We start from the raw sequence: 23,860 nt of genomic DNA, 5'->3' as shown, positions 1-23,860 counted from the left end.
TGCGCAGACGGCCTCCCTTGCCGCGACGAAAACGAAGAACCATTCGCCTTCAGTTGGAACAGGAAGATAGACTCTGACATACTATATTGCATGAGTTGAGGAACCAACTTTGACTCCGAGTCAGTGAAGACAGCCAACACTCCCCCGCATATTTCCGTCGACGCTTGGACAGTGTCGACGATTTCCCCCTACCGCCGCGATGTTTCCCTCGAGTGGTGCGCCAATGGCTCAACCTCAGAAGCCAGAGACATTTATGCTCTCAAACGAGGCACAACAGAGCTTGCCCCAGGATGCGCAAGTCGCCCTGCAGCAGGTAGACAACCTCAAATATTTTCTCATTTCTGCGCCGGTGGACTGGAGTCCCGACTCTCTCATCCGCAGATTCCTCCTCCCTACAGGTGAATACGTTTCCTGCGTCCTATGGAACAACCTATTTCACATCTCCGGCACCGACATTGTGAGGTGTCTTTCCTTCCGTTTTCAAGCATTTGGCCGACCGGTCAAAAACCCCAAGAAGTTCGAGGAAGGAATTTTCTCCGACCTGCGCAACCTGAAGTCGGGCACAGATGCATCACTGGAAGAACCCAAAAGCCCATTTTTGGACTTTTTGTACAAGAACAATTGCATTCGGACGCAAAAGAAACAAAAGGTCTTTTACTGGTACAGCGTACCCCATGACCGCCTATTTCTCGATGCCTTGGAGAGAGACCTAAAGCGCGAGAAGATGGGTCAAGAGGCGACAACGAAAGCTGTAGCGGAGCCAGCGCTTTCATTCGAATTCGACTCTTCGCAGTCGCTGTTCGAGCAACTCACAAAGGCTCAGCAAGCTAGTTCATCGTCGTTTGCAACCGCAAATGCAAATGTGAACTACTCCCAGTCGACTTCGCCCGTCTTACGAGCAGCGGACTCAATGCCCCCTCCAATGGTGCCTCCTCAGATGCCACGCTCTCAGGAGCAGCCGCAGACCATGTATACCAGCATGAGCATGCAAAATAGTCTCCCAACCCCCCTTTCCACCACGGCGATGTCTCGAGAGCCGGATTTCTCTCAGGTCGCCTACGATCGCGCACACATTCGCCATGCCTCCATGCCCGCATATATGGAGTACTCCCCAGCTCCCTCATTCGTATCCTCACACTTTGAGGACTATAGCACTCGCGGCCTCTCATATGAACCTATTACACCTCCACAACATGCCATGCATGGCGCCGAGCCTGCCTATATCGCCAACGAGGACACTGGCCTTTACTCTGCTATCCCAGAGATGCAGCCGATGCAATCTTACAATCCCATGGCTTCATTGCCACCTTCTACTCTCGCAGGGCCACTTCATGTAACTGCACCCCGACCGTTTCCCCCTACAAACGTCTACTCTGTAATTGAGGGATCTCCGACCTACAAAGCAAGGAGACGGCGCTCGTCGATTCCATCGTCCATCATGAATGCGGTGGCTGCTAATGCCGTTGCCCAAGTTACTCACGGAATCAAGACACATCTCCCTCAAAGGCCAAGCGATCTTCGTCGGTCTATGTCGAGCTCTGTCTTGCCTATTGCGGAAGGCGATGAGTCCGGGGACCAGTCTCCCCCTGGCCTTGCCCACAGCTACGCGTCGTCAGTTGTCAACCGTGATCACGTAACTGATTTCTCCCGGCGAAGCACGCCGTTACCAAGCCTCGAGGAAGACCCGACACACTCGCTTGGGATGTCGGCTGGCACTGAGCCTATGCCAAACCTCATGGGAGACGATATGCACATTCACTCGCTGCAAGCTAGCCCCGCAGTCCGGTTAGAGCGGCCAGGTCCCGTTCGCAGAGCACGAAGTGCAACCATGATGGAACTTGGTGTACCCTACAAATCCCACTCATGTCCCATTCCCAGTTGCGGGCGGCTTTTCAAGCGCCTCGAACACCTCAAGCGGTATGCCTGACTCTCATGTAACCTGGTTTATGCGCTTACCAACACGGGTTTCTTAGACATGTTCGAACTCACACTCAAGAACGTCCCTACGTCTGCCCTTACTGCAACAAAGCGTTCTCGCGATCCGATAACCTGGCCCAGTAAGCACACACTTAACCCGAGTCTCTTGCGTCTAAATTAACATTCTATAGACACCGTCGAACTCATGAATCTCAACAAGATGGTCAACCTGCTCCTGTGACCAGCGAAGAAGAAATGGAGACCGAAGAGAACGATTTCGGATCCATGGACGAATTATCGTCCCCGGATGAAGTTACCCGCCCAACCAGCGTGTCTGGCATGATGGCTATGTCTATGCCACCTCCCTCAACGCTGGTCATGCAACCAATGACCTCTCAGCCAATGATGGCCCCCAGTCAACTTGTTCAACCCTCGATGCTGCAGAACCTGTAGACTTGAGACATGCATGTCAGCAGCCTAGTGATTCACCTGCGGGACCGGAAAAGGAGATTCTTATGCTTTTATTGTTTTTGCCGCGAGTGCCGTCTGATACCTGGAAAGGAAACGCGACCACGCGCATGACGACCCAGAGCCCGATGCATTTGGGAGGTTACGAGGCGGCGGGCAATTGGTGAGGTCTTTTGATGTTGGACAGCGCCCTCGACAGGAAGCTGAAGGGTTGCATTCTTCCCCTTGTATTTTGTTCCTCATCTTGTGTAAGAGATGAGAAGAGTCATCTCTGTCACTTATGAGGGCTTGAGCTTTGGCGATCTGCTGGACCAACTGTACATATAGCCGCATTTATTTATGTTTCATCTAACCTATGAAAAGGGGACTAAAACAATACTTTTTTTTTTTAGCGTCGAATCAATCTTTCTATTTCCTTGTAATATTCATATTCGGCATGTCCTTTTCAGACTTTGGAGCATCGCTGCAGGGCTTCTACTCCCCAGCTCTATAACGCAGGTTTATGAACCGAGGCCAGAGGAAATTCACGCCAGATCCGGGCACTCCTTTTCTACAAGAATTGCAGCTGGCGTCAGTCTATGGACCCTCATATGTATCGCGTATCGTGGCGTAAACCGAAATGATCCTGCCCATTGCTACATTTCTGCCTTCTATCTGCTGGTGAATATGGCGACTGGCGGAATCGGTAGTGTTGAGAGATTGCACTGGACGGACGACACCCTTTGGCGAGATGGACTGCTTTGATGGCCGGCAAATTGAATAATGTCCTGAGCTTACAGCTGGGCATGAGCGGTAGTTATCCAATACATATCATCCTATAGGCCAAGGAGGAGTAGTGGTGTCGGTCGTCCACCCCAAGGGGAATGCTCCGAATATTGTGACCCTTCCTCATGTCCGTACACCACTACCTCGTCTCCCCACAACGACTTGATTGTCCTGGTCATCCTCATCAGAATCATCGCGGAATCCTTCCTCTAACTCTCGACTTAGTCGTCGGTTCGAGTCCGATTCGTGTTGTCCTCCCAAACCACCGCTGCGACTCACAGTCCTGGTGGCAGCATCCATGTTGGAAACTTGCCTCTCCATGGCATCTCGCCTGCGGTTCCGCTCCTGAGCGTCAAATCCCACCATCGCCTCACCGGATTCTTCATCAAAGAGAGTGCCGTCGTCTGCGCTAACAATGCTGTTTGACCGGCCGTGTGAGGTCCGAAACGCCCATGTTGAGGGCATAAAAATTCGGGTAAAGAGTGCTGGTAGCATGTTGCGGAGCTGAGCAGGTATTACCGAGTTGAGGACGCGGGTGGAGAGAGAACCGGAGGCGGACTGAACAGACTCGAGCGGCAGAGGCAGGTATTGTGAATACCGCGCACGATGGCGGCGATACAGAGGCAGCAAGGCGTAGAAGACCACGAGGTAGAGGATCAGGGAAATGAACAGAGGAAGGAGAATCGTCTGTACCACCGGTCAGTCCTGTCAAAACTCCCGCTTGCTTTCAAATAGGAACTCATACCCTGGAGAAGTTCAAGAAACCCGACCCAGCCATCGTGCTGTCGGCGACTGTGGTGCTGACAGGAGCTGGCGGTGCGTCTTCGGTGTTAACGATCGTGCTGGGCAGCGAGCGCCTCAAGAGGGAACCCATTTTCACGCCGCCATGTTCGGCGGCAGATAGGGAATGGGAGGGCAGGTCGCGGTATATACACGGAAGTGGTATGGAGTGAGGTGTCCAAAGGTAGTGCCCGTCGTGAGATTAGCCCGCAGCCAAATCTGGCAAGCTTGGTGTCCAGACCGTAGCCAGGAGGAGGGGCTGTTCGTCGGTTGGAGGCGAATCGGTAACTCTCTCAAGGTGTGGCACGGGCGCCTGAACACTTGTCCAATCTTGTCCTCTGCGGTGTCTTCGTAGGGTCTTGTCTGTTTGCAGCAGTTGTCGAGCGGGCACAAGCGTTAAGTATTAGACCTTGAAAGTCAAGAGTCCGGGACACGGGTAGCAAAAGATTCCGAGGACACAAAGCGACTGTGATGACTGGGACATCCATCTCAGGGAAACTCCGTGCCTAAGTACAGTACATTGGCATGGTGTATCGCGTGCATGAGCAGGAGTTGAGATTGGCTTAGCTGAGGGATTGAGTGAAAGGGATGGAAGGCCACGTACCCGGTTAGTGGGTGATGATCCCAGGTGGAAGAGCCTAGGGGACGTCTGTGGTGGGCATTTAGTGGGCATGCCCCCCCTACTGTCCGCCAACTGGGGGCAGCCGTTGAACATGGCTATTGGTCCCTTGCGCTACCGCCACGGCCGCTTAAGCAATCAAGTGCACCGAGAACACCGCCAAACATGATTGTTGATTCAACCCCTGGCAGGAAGGCACCAAGCACCTGTGGCGCCCACCAAACTAAATCCACAACGCCCTAAAACTAAGGACAAGTTGAGATCCATCATTTGCTGGCCTGGCTGGGTGGTTCTTGGACGGGTCGGGAGACTGCGATGCACACCTGACGGGGCTCTGGTACGTTTGATTCATCGTCCACCATCATCACCACCACGATTCTTGCCCTTACAAACTTCTTGGACAAATGACGACCACCTGAGCGGTGGTGTTGATGTGTCCTTCGTCTTCGTTTGCGAGCCAGCGTTCTTCCCTCTCGCTTTATCCGGTCTTTTTTCGCTCGCCTTCACTTGGTTACAGCGCTCACTGACGTCCGCAGCCAATAAATACGCCATTTCATTGTCTGCACCAGCGCCCAATTGTTTACCGCCTCGCCAGCTGAACGATTCTGATTCCTCTTTGTTCGACAGCATCTTGCGACGGTTTTGGCTAGCACACGTGCTCGCCGCGTTGCAAGCCGATATCTCTTGGATTGGACTTAGGTGTATCAGTCTCAGAAGGTGCAGGGCACCATGCAAGGATAGGACCCGCCAACCGCAGCCGAATCCGAGAGCGTCACAGAATCAGGACTATTTGGAAAAGAGGAGGAGAAAAGTCTCAAAGAGGTGGACTTTCCCAACTTGGGGGCCATAACGATCGCATCTAGGTACACATGCGTCCTGTTAGCCTGCCTGTGCGCCACCGAGTATGCCCCAGATAATCCAGAACGACAAGACGACCAGACAGTCGTCCGCGAGCAAAGGTTTTTTTAGACGCAATCGAGATACAAAGGCCGATAGTCGACACGAAGGAAGCGGTAGTCTCGATTCCTCCCACACGAACGGCTCCTGGGGCTCCCGCCATTCGAAAAGAGAGTCGGTAGCCTCCAACGATGGCCAAGATCCTGATAACTTAGGTCTGGCCATGACCGCCGGGGTCATCACCTCCATCCCTTACTCTGCCACGACGACGGGTGGGCAAGCACCAGTGACGGTGGATTACCTTCCTAGAGATGACCAAGTACCAACCCGAAAAGAGCCACAACCGTACCAACTTGCGAGAGGGTCTGATTTTCATCAATACCCTGCCATCAATGGAATATCAAACGGGTCATCACACCCAACTGGGCCCCGACCGCCTCCCCAAGCAACCACTGCAAGTGGTATTACAATGGCGTCTAGCCAGGCTGGGGATCGAGGCACAAAATATCAACAATGGGGACGGCCAGGAAGCAGCAACGGTCCCCAGCACTCCACTTACGACTCGGTATCAACGAGCGACTCATACTCTGGGTCGGGACAAAGGAGGTCGTTTGACGGTGCCAGTATAAAGTCAAGTGCCTCCACAGCCACACGAGGTTCTAGTCTGTTTTCCTCGGACAACTCGTCACGAACTGCAATGCCTCACCGGCAGGATTCAGACTCCTCTGTGACCGTAATTTCTCCTACACATTCGAGACTTTCAAAGATCAGTTCACATTCGGGCTGGCCCACTCAGCAAGCCCCGCCGTTCAGCTCAACTACTTCCTTTACTCCAGCCGGGTTTTACCTTCCGAAACCTCAGAGTGATGCAGAAATTGAAAAGTTGTTTCTACAGTTGATGCACAAACGTGGTTGGCAGAACCTTCCCGAGCAAGCAAGGCGACAGATGATGGCATATGCACCCGCAAAGAAATGGACTCTCGTGCATCAAGACAAATTGACTGAATGGCAAGGTGAGCAGAAAAGGAGGCAGCAAGCAAAGCTGACCCCAGATGGCCCGATACCTAAGGACGTCGAGGGCACTCCCGAGTGGTATGTCAAGAGGATTTTGGACAACAGCATTACGGCCAAACAGTTACAAAGTCTGAGTGTCAGTCTACGAACCCAGCCCATCATTTGGGTTAAGGCGTTCATCGAAGCACAGGGACAAATCGCCTTGACTAGTGTCCTCATGAAGATAAACCGGCGTCAAGCTAACGGCCCGACGCCCGTCAGTTCTATTACTTCGACCGACAAGGACTTGGACAGGGAATATGACATTGTCAAGTGTCTAAAGGCGTTGATGAACAACAAATACGGTGCTGATGATGCTTTGAAGCACGAGCAGATACCGGTTGCTCTCGCGACGTGTCTCATTTCTCCCAGGCTTACCACGAGGAAACTGGTTAGCGAAGTTTTGACGTTCCTTTGCCACTGGGACCAAGGCCAAGGCCATCTAAAGGTGCTGCAAGCCATGGACTTTGTCAAGAACCAAATGAGCGAGAACGGACGCTTTGACGCTTGGATGCGCATTGTCGAAGTTACCATAGATGGCCGGGGCAAAATGGGCAGCCTGGTTGGGGCAAGCGAAGAAGTCCGGAGTGGTGGCATCGGTATGGAAAACCTTCTGATGGAATATGCTGTGGCCACGCTTGTCCTGATCAACATGTTGGTGGACGCTCCTGACCGGGACTTGCAATTACGATGCCACATCAGAGCTCAGTTCATTGCTTGTGGGATCAAGCGGATACTGGTGAAGATGGAGTCTTTCCAGTACGACGTGATTGATAAACAGATCGCGAAGTTCCGTGAAAATGAGGCGATCGACTACGAGGATCTGCTCCAGCGTGAAGGAAGCAGCATGGTCGAGAGCATTGAAGGGGAGGTCAAGGATATGACGGATCCGATGCAAATCACAGACGCCATCATGTCCAAAGTCCACGGCACACGAACCCAAGACTACTTCATCTCGGCCATGCAGCACATGTTGTTACTTAGAGAGAACAATGCCGACGAACGATTGAGAATGTTTCAGCTCGTGGACTCGATGCTCAGCTACGTGGCCATGGATAGGCGGCTGCCAGATATGGATCTCAAGCAGAGCCTGAACTTCACCGTCCAGAGCTTGCTGGATCGCCTGCATACCGACGACGAGGCCAGAATCGCTTTTGATGAAGCCACCGAGTCGAGGCAAATCGCCGAAGCTGCCCTTGCCGAAAGGGATGAAATGGCTGCTCAGATAGCCATGGGTGCTAATGGCTTGGTCAAGAAGCTGCAGAAGCAGATCGAAGAACAAGCTGGCATCATTGAGATGCAGTCGAGGCAGGCCGAGTCTCTTAAGTCGGAGGTTGCTGAGCTGCAACGAATCCGAGCCCAAGAATTGCAACGCAATGAGTTAGAGACGCGAGAGCTTTATCTCATGCTTCGGGACGCCCAGGATGTGGCGGCTTCACGAGCTGCCAAAGAAGGCTCTGTTTCTCAAGACCCTGCTCAATTGGCAGGTATTCTGGACCGGGAGAAGTTGATGGAGCGCCTGGAACGCAACCTTGAGCGAACCAAGACACAATTCAAACTGGAAGGCAAAGTTTGGGGCCAGACAGGGCCTTCCGATCGACTTAGAGAGCTTCGTGAAAGGATGGACGACGCAGTTGATGCCGATTTCCAGGAGCAGACACGGCGACATCTCACCAACAGCGTCATGGGCAGTGTCCATCGGAGCAATGCCCATAAGGGCCCCCGGAGAGCTGCAGTTGAGGCCCTCGCGATCAGCGAAGAAGCAGAGCAGGATTCAGATATGGAAGAAGATGTCATCTTCGAGAAGCCGCGACTTGTCGAGTACAAACGACCCAAGATCTCCGCCGAGCAACAAAACCAACAGAGCAATCTTCTTGACGAACTTGCCTCAAAGGTCAAGAAGATCGACGACGAAATCGACGAGGTCGCAGGAGAAGGGGACGATGCTGGTGTTACAACTGGACCAACCCATCCGAGCCTTGAGTCCGAGTCCCCCAGGACTCCTCTTGACGAGGGACAAGCACAGCAGCCTACAGAGGAGGCCCAATTCAATGGGCCTCCTCCTCCGCCGCCTCCTCCACCCCCTCCTTCGTCTGCTTCTTTGATCGCCGGGTTCGAAACAGGAGCGCCGCCACCTCCACCGCCACCACCACCTCCACCCCTCCCCGGCATGCCCATGTCTCCTGCTACGCCATCCATGCCAGGCTTCACTGGCGGCCCACCTCCCCCTCCACCGCCTCCTCCTGGTTCTCTACCTATGAGTCCATTGTCACCCATCCCCCCGCCACCCCCTCCCCCCCCGGGTGCTCCAGCTCTACCTGGTGCTCAGCATGGGCATTTCTTACCTCAGTCTCCTGTGCTGCCTGTGCCTGTGCTTAAGAATCCAATCATGCGACCGAAGAAGAAACTCAAAGCCTTCCACTGGGACAAAGTTGACACGCCTCAAGTAACTGTTTGGGCAGAGAATGTGAATCCTGAGTCCCGGGAAGAGAAGTATCGCGAATTGCAGCGCAAGGGTGTCCTTGATGAGGTTGAGAAACTGTTCATTGCGAAGGAGATCAAGATCATTGGCGGAGCAGGCAGCAAGGGTAAGAATGACAAGAAGCAGATCATCAGTAGTGACATGATGAGGAACTTCCACGTCTCGATGGCCAAGTTCAAAAATGATTCGGCGGATGAGGTGGTTCGGAAGATCATTCAATGCGACAAGGAGGTCTTGGACAACAACGTGGTTATGGATTTCCTTCAAAGAGAAGATCTTTGCACCATTCCCGAAAATATCGCCAAACTCATGGCTCCCTACAGCAAAGACTGGACCGGGCCTGACGCCTTGACTTCGAAGCGAGAGCAAGATCCATCAGAGTTGACAAGAGAAGATCAGATCTACCTCCAGACGGCCTACGAGTTACACCACTACTGGAAAGCTAGAATGCGTGCGCTGGCTTTGACACGAAGTTACGAGCAAGAATACGATGAGATTTCCGGCAAGCTGAAGGATGTTGTCAATGTTTCGGAGGCTATTCGCGACTCAACTTCTCTCATGAGCGTCTTGGCCCTCATTCTTGATATCGGAAACTACATGAACGACTCAAACAAACAAGCCTCTGGCTTTAAACTGAGCTCCCTTGCGCGACTCGGCATGGTAAAGGATGACAAGAATGAAACCACGTTCGCCGACCTCATTGAACGCATCGTTCGCAATCAGTATTCTCAATGGGAGGGTTTTGTGGAGGATATCGCTGGTGTCATTACTGCGGCCAAACTCAACGTTGACCAATTGCGACAAGACGCAAAGAAGTACATTGACAACATCAAGAACGTCCAGTCTTCACTAGACGCTGGCAACTTGAGCGACCCTAAGAAGTTCCATCCTCAAGATCGTGTTGCACAAGTCGTACAAAGGTCGATGAAGGAGGCAAGGCGCAAGGCAGAACAACTCCAGCTCTTCCTGGATGAGGCGTCGAGGACATACGATGACATTATGACCTATTTTGGAGAAGATAATCAAGACGAAAATGCCCGCAGAGAGTTCTTCGGGAAACTGAGTGGCTTTGTGACGGAATGGAAGAAGTCACGCGAGAAAAACATGGCCATGGAGGAGAACAAACGACGTCTTGAAGCCAGTTTGGCTCGGAAGAGAGCTCAGGCGAGTGCCACCGCCAGCAGTGCCGCAAGTGGCGCCGAAACACCAGGTAGTCCACCGGCCAACGGTGCTATGGAAACCTTACTCGAGAAACTTCGAGCTGCGGCACCACAAGTGAAAGACCAACGTGACCGAAGGAGACGGGCGAGGTTAAAGGAGAGATATGATCAAAGAGTCGCCAGCGGCCAGCAACTTCCCGAACTTCAAGTTAAGGACGGCGTGGAAGAGAGTCGCGGTCTTGCTGGTGCGGGAGAGAAAGCCAACGAAGATAGTCTGAGTACAGATGGCACCAGCGGCAGAGGGGACGTCAGCGAAAGCGAAGATGTCGCCGATCGGGCTCTGAAGGCCCTGCAGGAAATGAGAAGTTCGGCCCCCTCAACCGGCGACGAGCTCGATGTGCGTAGGAGGCGTGAGGGAGCCGATGAAGAACGCAAGGCCCGGCGAATGAGACGTCGGACTGCACATCAGAGCACCAGCAGCGTTACCAAGGAGTCTATATTATCGCCGACCGAAACGAAGATCGAAGAAAAGCGTGGCCAGGACGGAGGCAATGATGGTTCCTCTCCTACCGAGGATAAACGATCCTCTGGGGGCACTTTGAGCCCCGTGGCCACACAACCCCCACCGGCGATAATTGTCAGTCCGACGCCGGATGACGACGACGATGAAGAAGCTGGAGTCGATGCAGAGGACGAGAAAAGGAGGGAAGAGGTTTTGGTTTAGGATTAAAGGGAGGCGCATGAGCATTGGTCCCATCGAACGGGGGGCATGGCGCCCAACCTATTGTACTAGGATTGAGTTGGATGGAAGCATTATCATGTCGAGTCTTGTTCAACTTACATGCCAAAGATACCCCCGAGCAGAATAATTGCCCCGAACAGGAGGAAGACGGCATTTGCTGGGGTTGGACTCGGGTTTAACCGAGCATATTTGTATCAGGGCGGAAAATACTCTTGTGTAGCTATAACAAATCATCAACGGCCGGCAAGGAAGAGAGAGACGGTCACTGAGCGTGGCGTTTCTCACCATTCGTTGTAAGAGAGGATCAGACAATGCTTGGATGTGTCCGACGTAGCTCGTGAAGATGATGGAGGAAGCAATATCAAAATCGCCCAGTCTATCGACCACCTCACCAGGTCCATCCCGTCTATCACGCAAGGGCCGATCATAGTTTCCCCGGCCAGAACTTCCTCTCCCTGACTGCCCTCTCTTCCCACGCGAAATCATGGGCAAAGATGATTTCAAACTCTGCCGGCTTCTCTTCGCCTTCCACCTGGATGCCTTCTTTGGAGGCCGAGTACAGGCGAGCCAATGTCTCCTTCGACTTGGGGATGTCCACATGCATGCAGCAGTATCTGCCGGTCTCGTCCGTCCACGTCGCTATGTCGCACTCCCCCGTCAACAATCGAACATCGTGACATGAGTCCCCAGCTAGGCAAACAAATTTGGATGGGTGACTCGAGACTCTGCACAAGAGATTGACGTGGCCGGGGAGGTGCCCGGGGGCGTTGACAATATAGACACTGCCGTCTTCGAAGAAATCGATCGCATGTGGGAAGCTGGCGAATGGTTTCCATGAGAATTGTGAGTCTCCACCATCCGGAGGAGGTAATTCTATCGTTCTTTCTAGTGGGAGCAAATCCGGTTCAAAAACCATATGTTTCCCCAAGTTGAGCTGGGTCTTCCCACTAAGCAGATCGAGAGCGCCATTGCCCACGATGAACTTGGTCTTATCGTCATCGAAGTCCTTCGGAAGTCCGACGTGATCGTAGTGAACATGGCTGAATATCACGTAGTCAATGTCATTCACACGAAGACCCCCGGCTGCCAGTGAAGCGACCGCATCTGGACGTGTCGACACTGGTCCTCGATTCGCCAGGTGGGCAGTCAAAGCTGGCGGGTAGAGGTCGAGCTCCCGCCTCATACCCAGGTCGAAGACAATTCGCGTGACCTTTCCGCTTTTTGCATCTTTGTGCTGTATCAAAAATGACAAGGATGGCACAGTTTTTTTGGCAACAGGGTCCGCTGGAACCACAAAGAATCGTTCAGGGATTGTAATATGGCCGGTGCTTAGGGCATGTACCGACACAGTCGCCATCTTGATCGTAATATATCGGTGGTACTTGGCGGAGCAGGGATCAAGCAATGCGCATGAGAATGTCGTTAAGAGGTGCACCTGTGTGGCAGAGCTTGAGTATCTTGTACCACATCGGGCTCGAGGCTAAGTCGTTGCTTAGATCTTCCCCGCACCAATGTGTGCCCAGAGTCACCCGCGGCTGAGTTGGTTGCGGGACGTTAGATGTGAGGGGAAGTGGATTTCGATCGTGTACGTAGCGGAGTTTGTAATGGCGGATGTAGGCTTTGGGGAGCGTTTCATCGGATAAAGGACTGGCGATATAGGCCGTCTGTGACTGTAGAACTTCCTCAGGCACCTCAGCCTCGTGAGGGGTACGACAGCATTTGACGCTGACAGTTCCACGAGCGAAGAGCCTGATTCCAATTTCCCTGCTGGTGCTGCCAAATCTTTATTGTATCATGTGGAACATGATCGCGGAGGCATGGCAGAGGAGACTCCACCAAGGAGTCGTCACACATGATGTGGCTTGTTCCGCTGTTTATTGGCAACACTTGGGGGCACGAATCGCAAGGCAGACAAGGATGATTCGAGATCGCTGATGGCTGCATCCGAGACATGCTTGATGGGTCCGGAGTTTGGTCCTCCTTTCCTGTCCCTGTTGACGTTCTGTTTCGGAGAGACAGGAGAGAGATTGTTGTTGTTATCCGTTCGGGAATGCTGTCTTCGATGACCTCCGGTGGAACAGATTTGATCGGAAGTGGTTGACACTCTTCTCCGGCGACTTTCGTGGAGCATGGAAGTCGACTTGTCAATGCCAGTGTCGACAATGCGGAAGTTGTAGATCTTAGGGAACAGATGTTTGTCAATCAGATGGAGGCGACGTTTCTGCGGCGTGGAACACTTTCTGTCGCAATCTTCGACGAAGCAAGCATATGTCTTCTCACCTTTGGCTTGAAGGGCCTCGCGGAAGGTATTGTGGTTCTCGTCGATGTGCAGGGCTAGGAAGTGAGCAGTAGGGAAATTTTTACCGCAAGAGGTGCAACGATTGGAATGGTCTTTGGCATAATGCACCTCGAAATCTTCGATAGAAGCAAAGTCCAGGGTTTCCCGGTGAGGCGGTAGAGAGCACTGCATGACCGGCATGACTGGCAGAGCAGCGACCGTGGTTACAGCACTGAATTTTGCAGAAAGAGGAGATTGAGATTCTTCTGCCGCAGAACTGGCGGTGTCGCTGCTGGAGCAAAGGGCCGAGGACTCGCGTGATCGCTTGACCATGGCGGTGTAAGTACCCGGATGATGGGGATGTATCTGGGTCTGATCACCCCTACTCACGCTTCAAGATGATGACTTTCCCCTTACATGCCTAGATAGGCCCGAAGGTATCGAACATCTTTGAGGTTACGATTGTTCGATGAGAGATGCAAGAGTAACGATGGCGATGAAATGGTCTTGGGTCGTGGACAGGGATGAGGCCAGTGAGAAAAGAATCATGGCAGACTGCGTACAAGGGAGGGAAGTGGCCTGCGCTGGTTGGATCTCAGGTCGATGCTAACCAAGCCAGAAAGGGCAACAGCGGTGCCTAACCAGCCAGTGTCATCCCCAATAGTCGCGCCTAGGCCTGGGTGTCAGGTACATTACTAGACCCACCAGGCCTCCACCTTGATGGTGATTGGGCGCCCCTGGTGGTCCCGATGAGCCTGATCCGCCCTGATCAGCCGGGCGAGCTCCCCTTCTCACTCGTTACTCAGGCACCCCCCCTGTCTCTCCACAGTTGCTTCATCCTGTTGTTACAAGCGCCTCGTTTGTCTGTTGCCTCAGTCTCCTTGTGCTGCTTGTTGGTCGTAGATCGAGTGTTTCAGACTCTGCAGCCACGATCCATGAACGACATCGACGTGACAGTGCCACGATCAAGCCAGTCTCAAAGCCGCCCGGAGTCGTCATCCATCTTGCATCCGGCCATCTATCCCAAAGGCACCTGCGAACGCCGAAGCCTCAACGTCTCTTCCTCCCGTTTGCCTCCTTTCCCACTGCTCAACGGCCACTAGCAATTACGGTTTAGCAGACACGTCCACAAAGTGCTTTGTTCAGCAGCCTCTCACGTACCCTGCGTTGTCTCATTCAACACTGCTTGTTTCCTTGTCGCTTGCCTCCATCAGGCTGAAACTACAGTCGTGACTTATCCGTCCTTTGTCTTTCCACCTCCCACTCACATTCTTGCTCGCATGCCGGCCATTAAATAAGAGAAGGAGCACGTCTCCCTATCTCCTCATTATCACGAACGTGGGTTGCAGGAATCGACGCAAATATGCTTGCCTCCAAGCCACCGTTTACCGCCAACACCGGAAATCCCCAGCAGATGCTCGTCCGCAACTTCTCCGAGTCTTCGACCAGAACGCAAATGACCTCGATGGCTCTGCAAGACGGCCTCTTTACCTCCCCAACAGATTCTGAATTCTCCGATGTCTATGACGGGCTGGACTCGATAAGGGCGTGGGACGAGAAAAAGGTGGGAGAGTGGCTGCACTCGATCCGCTGCGGACAGTATGAACCTCTTTTCAAAGCGAACAACTTCACAGGAGAGAGTTTACTCGAATGTGACCAGAAGATATTGTCAGAGATGGGTATCAAGAAGATTGGTGACCGCGTGCGAATCAATGTGGCGATTAAACAGCTGCGGAACAAGTCATCCTTGTTACGCTCCAGGAGAAACCGAGATAGCCTTGCTATCCTGGATGGCATTGCTGGAACCCCCTCCTCTTCGGACTCTCCTCGAACACACGGGTCTAGGTCACACAATGGTAGCGGCAAACGTTTCTCCCGCCAGCTCGACTCCTCCGTCTTGCAGAATTTCAACTCGGCCAGCACAGGGTTCAAAGTCGGGTCGAGACCAAGCTCACCTCTCGCAGATGTACACAGCGCAGGCCTTCGATCACATCGCTATGCACAAAGCCCGATGGACGGTGGGAGAAACGCGTCTGGGGGAGGATACTTCAGCCAACCAGGATCAGCGAATTCCACGTCCGGCAGACGACCTGAAACTCCGCAGCTCGCAAGTCAAACCACGCGAGCAGCTCATCTCCGACAAAACTCGAGCATCGATGGCCTGACGCCTGGTGGATTGCCCTCAGGATCCCCTGTCATCAAAATCATTCATAACGGTGGGCAAACGAAGGTTGTGAATATCAAGTTTTGTCGGACGGCCGACGATGTCACGTCGACAGTGCTGAAGAAATTACACCTACCAGAAACTCATTTTCGCAACTATTGCTTTTACGTCCTCAATGGCCTGGACCCAGATCCAGGAAACTGTCGCCGTGTAAGCGACAGCGAACTCATGAGGATCTGTAATGAGTCAACCCGATCAGAGAGAAATCGACTGATCCTGAGAAAGATCAACGACGGGCCTCCCGACGTGGACGAACTCCAGAAAGCGGCCAAAATTGCGGCCGATGAATCGCAGGTTTTGCACAGCAATGCACTGAGCACAAACAACATGCGCAACCAGATCAAGCTGCAGAAACTCACGGGAGAGTCATGGCACAACATTCAAGTCCCCATCTCACCAGTTACCACTACGGATCGAAATCGAAACATTATTGCGACTGCGGATGAACATGATCGGCAGGAAGCCCAGCAACACCTCAGAGTTCCTAGTAATCAGAATACGAAGCTCCGTACTTTCTTTGGGGCACGACCTCCTAGCGAGATGATTGTGCAAGAGTTGACCTCTTATTTTCCTGCTCATCAACGCGAGGATATCGAAAAGACAATGAGGCTATCAGTCCGACGCTCACAACGCATGAGTCGCGCACAAAGTCGCCTAAGCGTGATGAGCAACGTGAGTATGGCCTCTAGCCTCAAGGACGCTCCTCCCGTACCAAGCATTCCCAGCATTGCCGACTCCTGGCTGTACCAGACCGGTATGGCCCCTCGTACTCCTGCTGCCCGACCGCTCTCGGTAGTGTCGAACAGGTTCAATCTTATGAACCAGTCGTTCCGTGATTCCATTGCCTCGTCAACGCTCCACCCGTTGCAGGAAGAATCCCCCATCGAGCCGAACAGGAAATCATATGTCTCGTTTGACAGTGGTTCCGATACTGCTGCCCAGGGTGAAGCAGCTAGGGCAAGCTATTTTGACGAGAGTCCTGGGGTCACTCTGAATACCGACAATGTGAATGAACGATTGTCGGTGATCGTGGCTGAGGATGGTGAGGAGGAAGACCAGGAGCTAAACTCGTTCCTTCAAGGCAACAGCTTCGACAAGAACAACTGGATGAAGGGTGACTTGATCGGCGAAGGCTCATTCGGCAGTGTCTATCTCGCCTTGCATGCTGTGACTGGTGAATTGATGGCAGTCAAGCAAGTCGAATTGCCCAATGTGGCCAAGGGCACCGAAGGTGACAAGAAGAAGACGGCTATGATTGCAGCTTTGAAGCAAGAGATTACACTCTTGCAAGGCCTTCGTCATCCACATATTGTGCAATACTTGGGTACTTCATCGGACGAGGAGCACCTCAACATTTTCCTCGAATATGTTCCAGGTGGCTCCATCGCCGGCATGCTCAAGCAATACAACACTTTCCAGGAACCACTCGTCCGGAACTTCACCAGACAAATTCTCGAGGGTCTGTCATACTTGCACTCTCGCAATATCATTCATCGAGACATCAAGGGCGCCAATATTCTGGTCGACAACCGCGGTGCCGTGAAAATCTCCGATTTTGGTGTTTCCAAGAAAACCAACTTCAATGGTATGAACACTGCACCGGGCACCCGCACATCTCTTCAAGGAAGCGTCTTCTGGATGGCTCCCGAAGTTGTCCGCCAGTCTGGACAGTCGCTCAAGTCAGATATCTGGTCAGTTGGGTGTCTTGTTGTTGAGATGTTCACAGGATCCCGGCCATTCCCATCAATGACGACGCTTCAAACGCTGTTTGCTGTCGGAAGCAATAACGAGAAACCAAGTATTCCCGAGCATGCAAGTGAGGACGCGAAGCGGTTTATGGGGAAGACCTTTGAGGTTGACCATGAAAAGAGGCCTGGCGCAGATGAGTTGTTGAAAGAGAGGTTTTTGCTGCCTACGGCTTGAGGTCCAATTTGATGCAGGGGCTGAACGATTCTCATCTGTGTAATATGAAAGCGTGATGAATGTCAGGAGCATCTTGTGGCAGAACATGATGATCTGAGATGGGAAGAGGAACCGCAGCAGTCTCTAAACGAATCAGCCACATCAAATGGTTTCCGATGAGCAGAACTATATAGTTGCCAAGGGTCAAGGGCATAGGTTTCTTTGTTCTCGCATGTGTTATCTATGTGCGTTGGGTCACGCCTGGGACGACCTGGTTGTTTGTGTATATCACCCGCTTGATTGATGGAAGGATGGGGACATCCATAGCTTAGCGAAAGGTGTTGAAAGCTAGCCCTTGTGAAAGATGTATCAGACATAAGAAAGAGACTACAGAATCACGGCACCAACAGGGACGCCTTCGATCTGATAAGTGCTCTTGCGCTCTTCTCGGTGATCTGGCGTACGCATATATATGTTCGTGAAGTGCCACGAGTGCCCCCGTGTGGACTGGTTTCTGGTCTACCGAGTGAGCGAGACAGATATGATCAGAGAAACGGAGACCAGCGAGAGAACATTGAAGAAATCGATAAATAGGTAGAAAACTAAAAAGTCTCCCAAGTCATGTCATGACAGTGCTTCGAGGGGTTAAATGTCCTTCCTTTGCCGCGTCTGGCCCTGATTCAAACAAGGGAGAACTGGTCCTAACTTTTCGCAAAGCATCTTCGGTAGGCATCCGAGGGCGCACGACCTCTCTTATATGTTTCTCGATATCCCCTCGAACCTGTTCACATCTTCTTTGCTAAGATATATCCATGGGCTGAATGGGGATATGAACCACCGGAGGCGGTCGAGGAGCGTCATGTGCCGTCATCTTCACGCCGTTCATCAGATTTGGCTGGCCTCCATCAGTCCCGTTATTTCTTGGGGCAACATTGATCGTGTCCATCGTTTCTCCTAGGGGTTGCAGTGGTCTCGGCGTGGCCTGCACTTGCTGCAAGCCATTCATAACAGCTGATGTTCCGTTCGTTACATGGGGAGCTTGAGGAGGTGGACCTTGTGCCGTTGTTGTGGACGTGGGGTTCTCGGCGTCCTTTCGATATCGTAGTTGGACAACCAAGCTTTCCTGAGTGTTTTCATCGTCGACCTCGTCCGGTTCAAGGCCCTCATCACTCATATCATCGTCGTCATCGTCGCCGTCATCCTCTCCGTCAAAGTCCGGCTCTGACTCGTCCTCGTTTCCACTCCATTCTTTGCCTGATGACTGGGCCTCTTCGCTTTCGTCCGAGTCCATCTGCTCGGCATAGCCCTGTCTGGTCGGTTTGACGTGTCTTCCCGACCTCGATGTTCTCATGTCACGCGCACTGGGTACAGTGGCGGGCATGTCCTCACTTGTCTCTGTATAGTTGCCTTCGCCCGTCACTCTCTCTAACTCCTTGCGCTGGTCGATCAACATGCTCTCGCCGTACAAACCACCCACCCTCGACTTGACATGTCTGCCGCTGGCGGTAACGGTCGGTCCAGTCTCCAGAGGTGTAGAGAGGCCGGAATTGCGCGTGGATCGCTTGCTAGACAGCCCGTCCGACCCATACTCGTCGTCTGAATATGTATATCTCATTCTCTTCCCACGTGTCCTTCCCTCATATAGTGAGAATCCGGGTTCGGGTCGAGCGAATGCAGCTTTTCGAGCAAGGCGGTAGTCGCGGCGTTTGCGCTTCTAGTGTGATTGTCAGTGCATGTCCGGTATGCGCGTCAACCTGCTTACCTCTTCGCCAGCCTCAAACCTCGGAATAGCCGCGCGTAACTTGTCGCTAATCACTTTCGAATTGGAACTATGTTCGTCGGCGAACTTGTCTGCAAGGGCTATGACTTCTGGGATGGAGCCGGCGACGCTGAACCATGTGTTTGTCTTTGCAGTCTTGCCATCATTTTCTCTGTAGATCCGAAAATGCGAGTCATCTTGTCCCTCAATCAGCCAGTACTTTCGGCGATATTGGTCTGAAAACCAAGGTTGAACACTTCGCGGTTGGTTGCGGTCGTCGTCCCGACGTGTCTGCTTGTAAGACTCTTTAATGACCGCTGAGACGGCTTCGGAGGAGTTCAGAGACCAGAGGACGAGAGCTTTTAGGAGGCTCAACTAAATCCTAGTTAGCTGTGCGGAACAGAGAAGGGAAGACAGAAAGCAACCCACCCGCTGCTCCGGGCTCATGCTGTTGAAAGTTGTTCCTCCGTGGAGAGGATTGACCCCCTTCCACTCGGTCGGCCATTGACTGTGGTTTGTAGAGAGCGCATCTTCAAGTGCCCGGCCATAATGTCCGCGTCTGACCAGTGTTAGAAATTTTGACAGGTGATAGCCCACGAGCTCGTCCAGTATGCGGTAACTGACTCGACATCCTTTTTTCTATTCAGAACAAGACCCAACAGCGCACAGAGCAGTCTCTCGACTTGCTCGTCGGGTAGTTCTCCAGCCACCCCTCTTTCAATGTCTTGCGGTCCGTAGTTCGGTAAAGATTTGGGAAACACGTCGCTGAATCGACTTCTGAACATTACGATAAACGCAATTGCCGGGTTATCGACCAGCGTATATTCGTGGGGTGGTGAGGGTGCGCGTTTGGAAGGCTCGGGGGTGGCTTCAGGCTTGGGCGCCGGCTTGAAATATCGATCCAATCCCGTTGGCTTCAGCGCCATTTTCTGTGCCATTTCCTCATCATCCGAGGATGGAGCGGAAGACAAGGACGAGGAATCAGAGTCAGCCATGACTAGATGGAGAGGAGATTGCGGACGGCAAGAGTGGTGAGACAGCTAGCCGGTACTACAGCAGGCGGTTGTCGTAGCAGGAGCACGGAGGGTGGAAGTGAAGGGGGAACTACAAAATCAGGGAGCGGTCTGATGAATTCACTTGGCGCGTTGAGGGCAAGTTACGCGCTGCTCGGCCAATGATCGCATTTCATCTGTCTCCCGGCGCTGGCAGTCAACGACGTCGCTTTCATAGCCTTTGAGGCGACAGGCTCCCATGCTAACGATTCTCTGGAATCCGAAGCACCAGCCGGCATCCAATTATTCGCCATCCACCACAGGCAACGGGTTGTTGGAGGGTTGGTGCGACCGATCTCCATGAACATGAGTGGTTTTGGGGACGCCGGCTTGCCAAGCGTTGAATCAGCCTCTTGTCGAGTTCAACTTGCGTTGCAGCGATCCCGGGTTCAGCCCCCGCATCTTCCCAGACGCTGAGCCTGGGGGCATTCTCAACAGCATCCTCGGCCGGGGACCTGCTTGCCGGTACACCGTTGTATTCATTCCCCTCGAGCACTGTTGTCCGACGCTGTCCTTTGCTTCAAATCCTGGTTGAGGCTAAACATTCTCCGAGAAGACGCGGGGTTCTCCGGGAGATCCATGGCAATTGCGCTCTGAAGAACGCGCCCAAATTTTGTACCATGATTTTCTTGCTGAAGACTCAAATGAAGGTGTATGTCAAAAACATTGAGACGGCACAGGGCCTAGAAGCAGCCGACAGTGATCAGAAGCTCCGGCATGCCATATTGACAGGGCTCGTCACAGTTGAAATCTTGTAGATTTGTGGCTGAGCTTATACATGTAGCTGAGTTCGACCGTGTGCTTCTGATTCGATCTGCACCGTCTGCACCGGAAGAGTATCAAGAGGCCACTGAGGGCAGCAAGCTCGGGGATCAGCATTTTTGAGTGTCTCATTTTAGAGCGACCTCGTAGTTCGTTATGCTTCACCGACTCAGCACTTGTATGCAATAAATGGATGTGCATAGATAACGTGCAAGAGGAGAGTCGCTTTGGTCCAACATGCTCTTGATCAGCCCGCCCTCCGCCACTGTGTTGTAGGGTAGAGCGGGAGCCTACTAGGTCAATTTTCTAAGCTTGGAAGAACTTACCACGTTTCACAACTCTCCTGTGAGACAATGTGCCGCCATGCCGTTCAGAACAACTTCATGATATGTACAAAAAGCTTCTCTAGGCGATGAAAAAGACATGTAAACTTGATCTTGTCACGCGAATGTTGTAACAGAGCCAATTCTAGAGAATGGAAGAATGGATAATGATATAAAGTAGAGCATCTGTGTATTCTGAAAGCCACCGTGTAACAGCAGCTAGTGCAGGCGGAGAGAATCAAGCCAACACAGGGCAGAGGTGAGATGACTTTGAAGTTGGCAGTTGCAGACCGGACTTCAGGTTTGAAGATGGGAGGTGAGGCGGGCTGGGCGGGAGCCAAGTAATCACGTGATGACACAGCACACCACTTGTATATCAACTAGTCCATAATAGCTAGCCTGGTATCTGCGTCATGAAAGGTCTTTTGCGTCGCCGTACTTTGTTCTTTTCCAATGCCAAGATTTTTGCTCAGGCGCACACAAACGAAACCTGCGCCTTGTCCATCTTCACCTCGAACTTTCAACAACCTCGTTCGGTCGACAACTACCTCGAAACTCTACGCCATCATGGGTAGAGTCATCAGGAACCAGCGTAAAGGGCGCGGATCCATCTTCAGTCAGTACCTCCTCATTCAGCAGCACCCCGACTATGTTCTCTGCTCTGCGATCACAAATTCTGCTCAATTGGTGCTGGTTCGTTTTGCTGATGTCTCGCAATAGCCAGTCATACCAGGTTGAGAAAGGGAGCTGCTAAGTTCCGACAACTCGATTACTCGGAGCGTCATGGGTACATTCGTGGGGTGGTGACTGAAATCATTCATGATCCTGGTCGAGGTGCACCGCTCGCGCGTGTGCAGTTCCGTTCGCCCTACAAATATGGCCTCAAGACCGAAACCTTTATTGCGAATGAAGGACTCTTTACTGGCCGTACGTGTTCGCTACACCGCTATCTTGGTCTTGAAACTCACAAATTGGTTCACTGGCTGACTGCTTGGATTTATCAGAGTTTATCTACGCTGGAAAGAACGCTGCCTTGAGCATCGGCAACATCCTCCCTCTGGGCGCTGTGCCCGAAGGTACCGTCGTCTCAAATGTGGAAGAGAAGACCGGAGACCGAGGCGCGTTGGGACGAACTTCAGGCAACTATGTGACTGTGATTGGACACAACCCTGATGAGGGCAAGACCAGAGTCAAGCTCCCCAGTGGCGCAAAGAAAGTCGTTCTCAGTTCGGCTCGAGGGATGATCGGCATCGTCGCTGGTGGTGGACGTACCGATAAGCCCATGCTCAGTATGTGCATTGCCATCACTTGTATGACATTGGAATGGGGCTAACTAGCGGACACAGAGGCTTCCCGCGCAAAGCACAAGTTCGCCGTCAAGCGCAACTCCTGGCCCAAGACTCGTGGTGTTGCCATGAATCCCGTCGACCATCCTCACGGTGGTGGTAACCATCAGCACATCGGCAAGGCTTCTACCATTTCAAGATACGCCGCTCAAGGTCAAAAAGCCGGTCTTATCGCTGCCCGGAGGACAGGTTTGCTACGTGGTACGCAGAAGACCAAGGAGTAGATGTGATGTTTGTATGAGGGGCTTCCAGAAAACGGCGTGGACTGTGTTACGGGTCTTTTACGGCATATGCGTCACCAACTCACAACATGGAGAGTGGCAAGGGGTCCAAAGCTCTTCCCAATAACCGAAAGAATGCCAACAGATGCATTGTCTTTGAGAAGGTGCCAGTTGACTCTAGATAGCCTGGAGGTTGCGGTCACCGTAGCCGCAATGCAGATCGAGTTGAGACGACGAGAAGATTTCTGCGTGGTGCAAGCAAGGGAGATTACTATCACTCGAGAACCTACCTGTGACCGAAACTGAGTATTTGATGAAGTCGATCAGCCCCTTTTTTCCACTTGTTGTAAAATTCCTGAGCTGTAAACCGCGGATCTTGTAGCGTGTTGATACTGCAAATTTCCCCCCCTTTCTATTGGAAAACAATGTTACGAGAGCATTCATCTGCAGCTCAGACGCCATGCTTACTGTGTACAAGTACAAGACGGCCGTACGAGTAGTTGTATGTGTGGGATGCTTACGGGTTCGGCAGCGACGAAGGTCCGGGGACCTCCTCGTGGCGGGTAGGGTTACGAGGGATGATGTGAATTATGCCGCAGTTGTGCCCAGTCTAAGATCGAACACGGCGTCTCTTGTTCTTCTTCTCTGCGCCATTTTACAGGCAGTGTGGACACTAGACACAGACTGTTAGCTGCTAATACTCGTATTTTACAAGTAATATGGGCCAAGCGATGATTTCAGTTGGTGGCGTATTGTTTCAGAAGCTGGTGGAGGGACATGACCTGTCGCTGGGCACCACCCGGCACCGCTGGGAGCTTCTGGTGAATCCCCCGCAGAAGAGTTTGAGGTCAGGGGCAGCAGTTGGGAACCTGTGGCTCTGGGCTGCTCTGGCTTTCGTAACTTGCTTCTGGCTCTCGTGGTGGACCTTGAAGGGGCTCCGAAACTCTATCAGAAAGAACGCCTGTTTGCGCGTCGCTGCAACCGCAGCTTGTCATTAATTGGCATTGGCACCGAGACGAGCAACTGCGCGACGGGATTTAATTCATCATCTAGCAGCTCTCGTCCGTTGGGCCTGATTCCTATTCCATCGCTGTAAGCGCAGTCAATCGT

General features: G+C 52.6%; 8 protein-coding genes across 8 annotated transcripts; 4 read left to right on the top strand and 4 right to left on the bottom strand.

The window, feature by feature from the left end:
* Window positions 1-199: 199 nt before the first annotated feature.
* Z517_10174 (uncharacterized protein) lies at window positions 200-2,370 on the top strand (the record flags this gene model as incomplete). Its single annotated transcript, XM_013423787.1, has 3 exons — window positions 200-1,917; window positions 1,974-2,057; window positions 2,109-2,370. The coding sequence occupies 3 exons, from the start codon at window positions 200-202 to the stop codon at window positions 2,368-2,370; spliced, it is 2,064 nt and encodes a 687-aa protein (XP_013279241.1).
* Window positions 2,371-3,273: 903 nt separating this feature from the next.
* On the bottom strand, window positions 3,274-4,024 carry Z517_10173 (uncharacterized protein; the record flags this gene model as incomplete). The annotated part of the gene is made up of 2 exons (XM_013423786.1): window positions 3,274-3,837; window positions 3,896-4,024. 2 exons carry the CDS (start codon window positions 4,022-4,024, stop codon window positions 3,274-3,276), a joined length of 693 nt encoding a protein of 230 aa, XP_013279240.1.
* A 1,429-nt stretch (window positions 4,025-5,453) lies between these two features.
* On the top strand, window positions 5,454-10,865 carry Z517_10172 (uncharacterized protein; the record flags this gene model as incomplete). Its single annotated transcript, XM_013423785.1, has 1 exon — window positions 5,454-10,865. The coding sequence occupies one exon, from the start codon at window positions 5,454-5,456 to the stop codon at window positions 10,863-10,865; it is 5,412 nt and encodes a 1,803-aa protein (XP_013279239.1).
* Window positions 10,866-11,307: 442 nt separating this feature from the next.
* On the bottom strand, window positions 11,308-12,240 carry Z517_10171 (uncharacterized protein; the record flags this gene model as incomplete). Its single annotated transcript, XM_013423784.1, has 1 exon — window positions 11,308-12,240. The coding sequence occupies one exon, from the start codon at window positions 12,238-12,240 to the stop codon at window positions 11,308-11,310; it is 933 nt and encodes a 310-aa protein (XP_013279238.1).
* Window positions 12,241-12,729: 489 nt separating this feature from the next.
* Z517_10170 (uncharacterized protein) lies at window positions 12,730-13,494 on the bottom strand (the record flags this gene model as incomplete). The annotated part of the gene is made up of 1 exon (XM_013423783.1): window positions 12,730-13,494. One exon carries the CDS (start codon window positions 13,492-13,494, stop codon window positions 12,730-12,732), a length of 765 nt encoding a protein of 254 aa, XP_013279237.1.
* A 1,030-nt stretch (window positions 13,495-14,524) lies between these two features.
* Window positions 14,525-17,308, top strand: Z517_10169 (uncharacterized protein; the record flags this gene model as incomplete). The annotated part of the gene is made up of 1 exon (XM_013423782.1): window positions 14,525-17,308. One exon carries the CDS (start codon window positions 14,525-14,527, stop codon window positions 17,306-17,308), a length of 2,784 nt encoding a protein of 927 aa, XP_013279236.1.
* A 778-nt stretch (window positions 17,309-18,086) lies between these two features.
* On the bottom strand, window positions 18,087-20,041 carry Z517_10168 (uncharacterized protein; the record flags this gene model as incomplete). Its single annotated transcript, XM_013423781.1, has 4 exons — window positions 18,087-19,001; window positions 19,050-19,421; window positions 19,476-19,605; window positions 19,671-20,041. The coding sequence occupies 4 exons, from the start codon at window positions 20,039-20,041 to the stop codon at window positions 18,087-18,089; spliced, it is 1,788 nt and encodes a 595-aa protein (XP_013279235.1).
* A 1,709-nt stretch (window positions 20,042-21,750) lies between these two features.
* On the top strand, window positions 21,751-22,753 carry Z517_10167 (60S ribosomal protein L2-A; the record flags this gene model as incomplete). The annotated part of the gene is made up of 4 exons (XM_013423780.1): window positions 21,751-21,799; window positions 21,904-22,110; window positions 22,188-22,472; window positions 22,530-22,753. 4 exons carry the CDS (start codon window positions 21,751-21,753, stop codon window positions 22,751-22,753), a joined length of 765 nt encoding a protein of 254 aa, XP_013279234.1.
* Between the last annotated feature and the right edge of the window lie 1,107 nt (window positions 22,754-23,860).

Source organism: Fonsecaea pedrosoi (genome assembly GCF_000835455.1).
Source record: "Fonsecaea pedrosoi CBS 271.37 unplaced genomic scaffold supercont1.7, whole genome shotgun sequence".
Taxonomy (NCBI): domain Eukaryota; kingdom Fungi; phylum Ascomycota; class Eurotiomycetes; order Chaetothyriales; family Herpotrichiellaceae; genus Fonsecaea; species Fonsecaea pedrosoi.
This window is presented reverse-complemented; position numbering and strand designations above follow the sequence as displayed.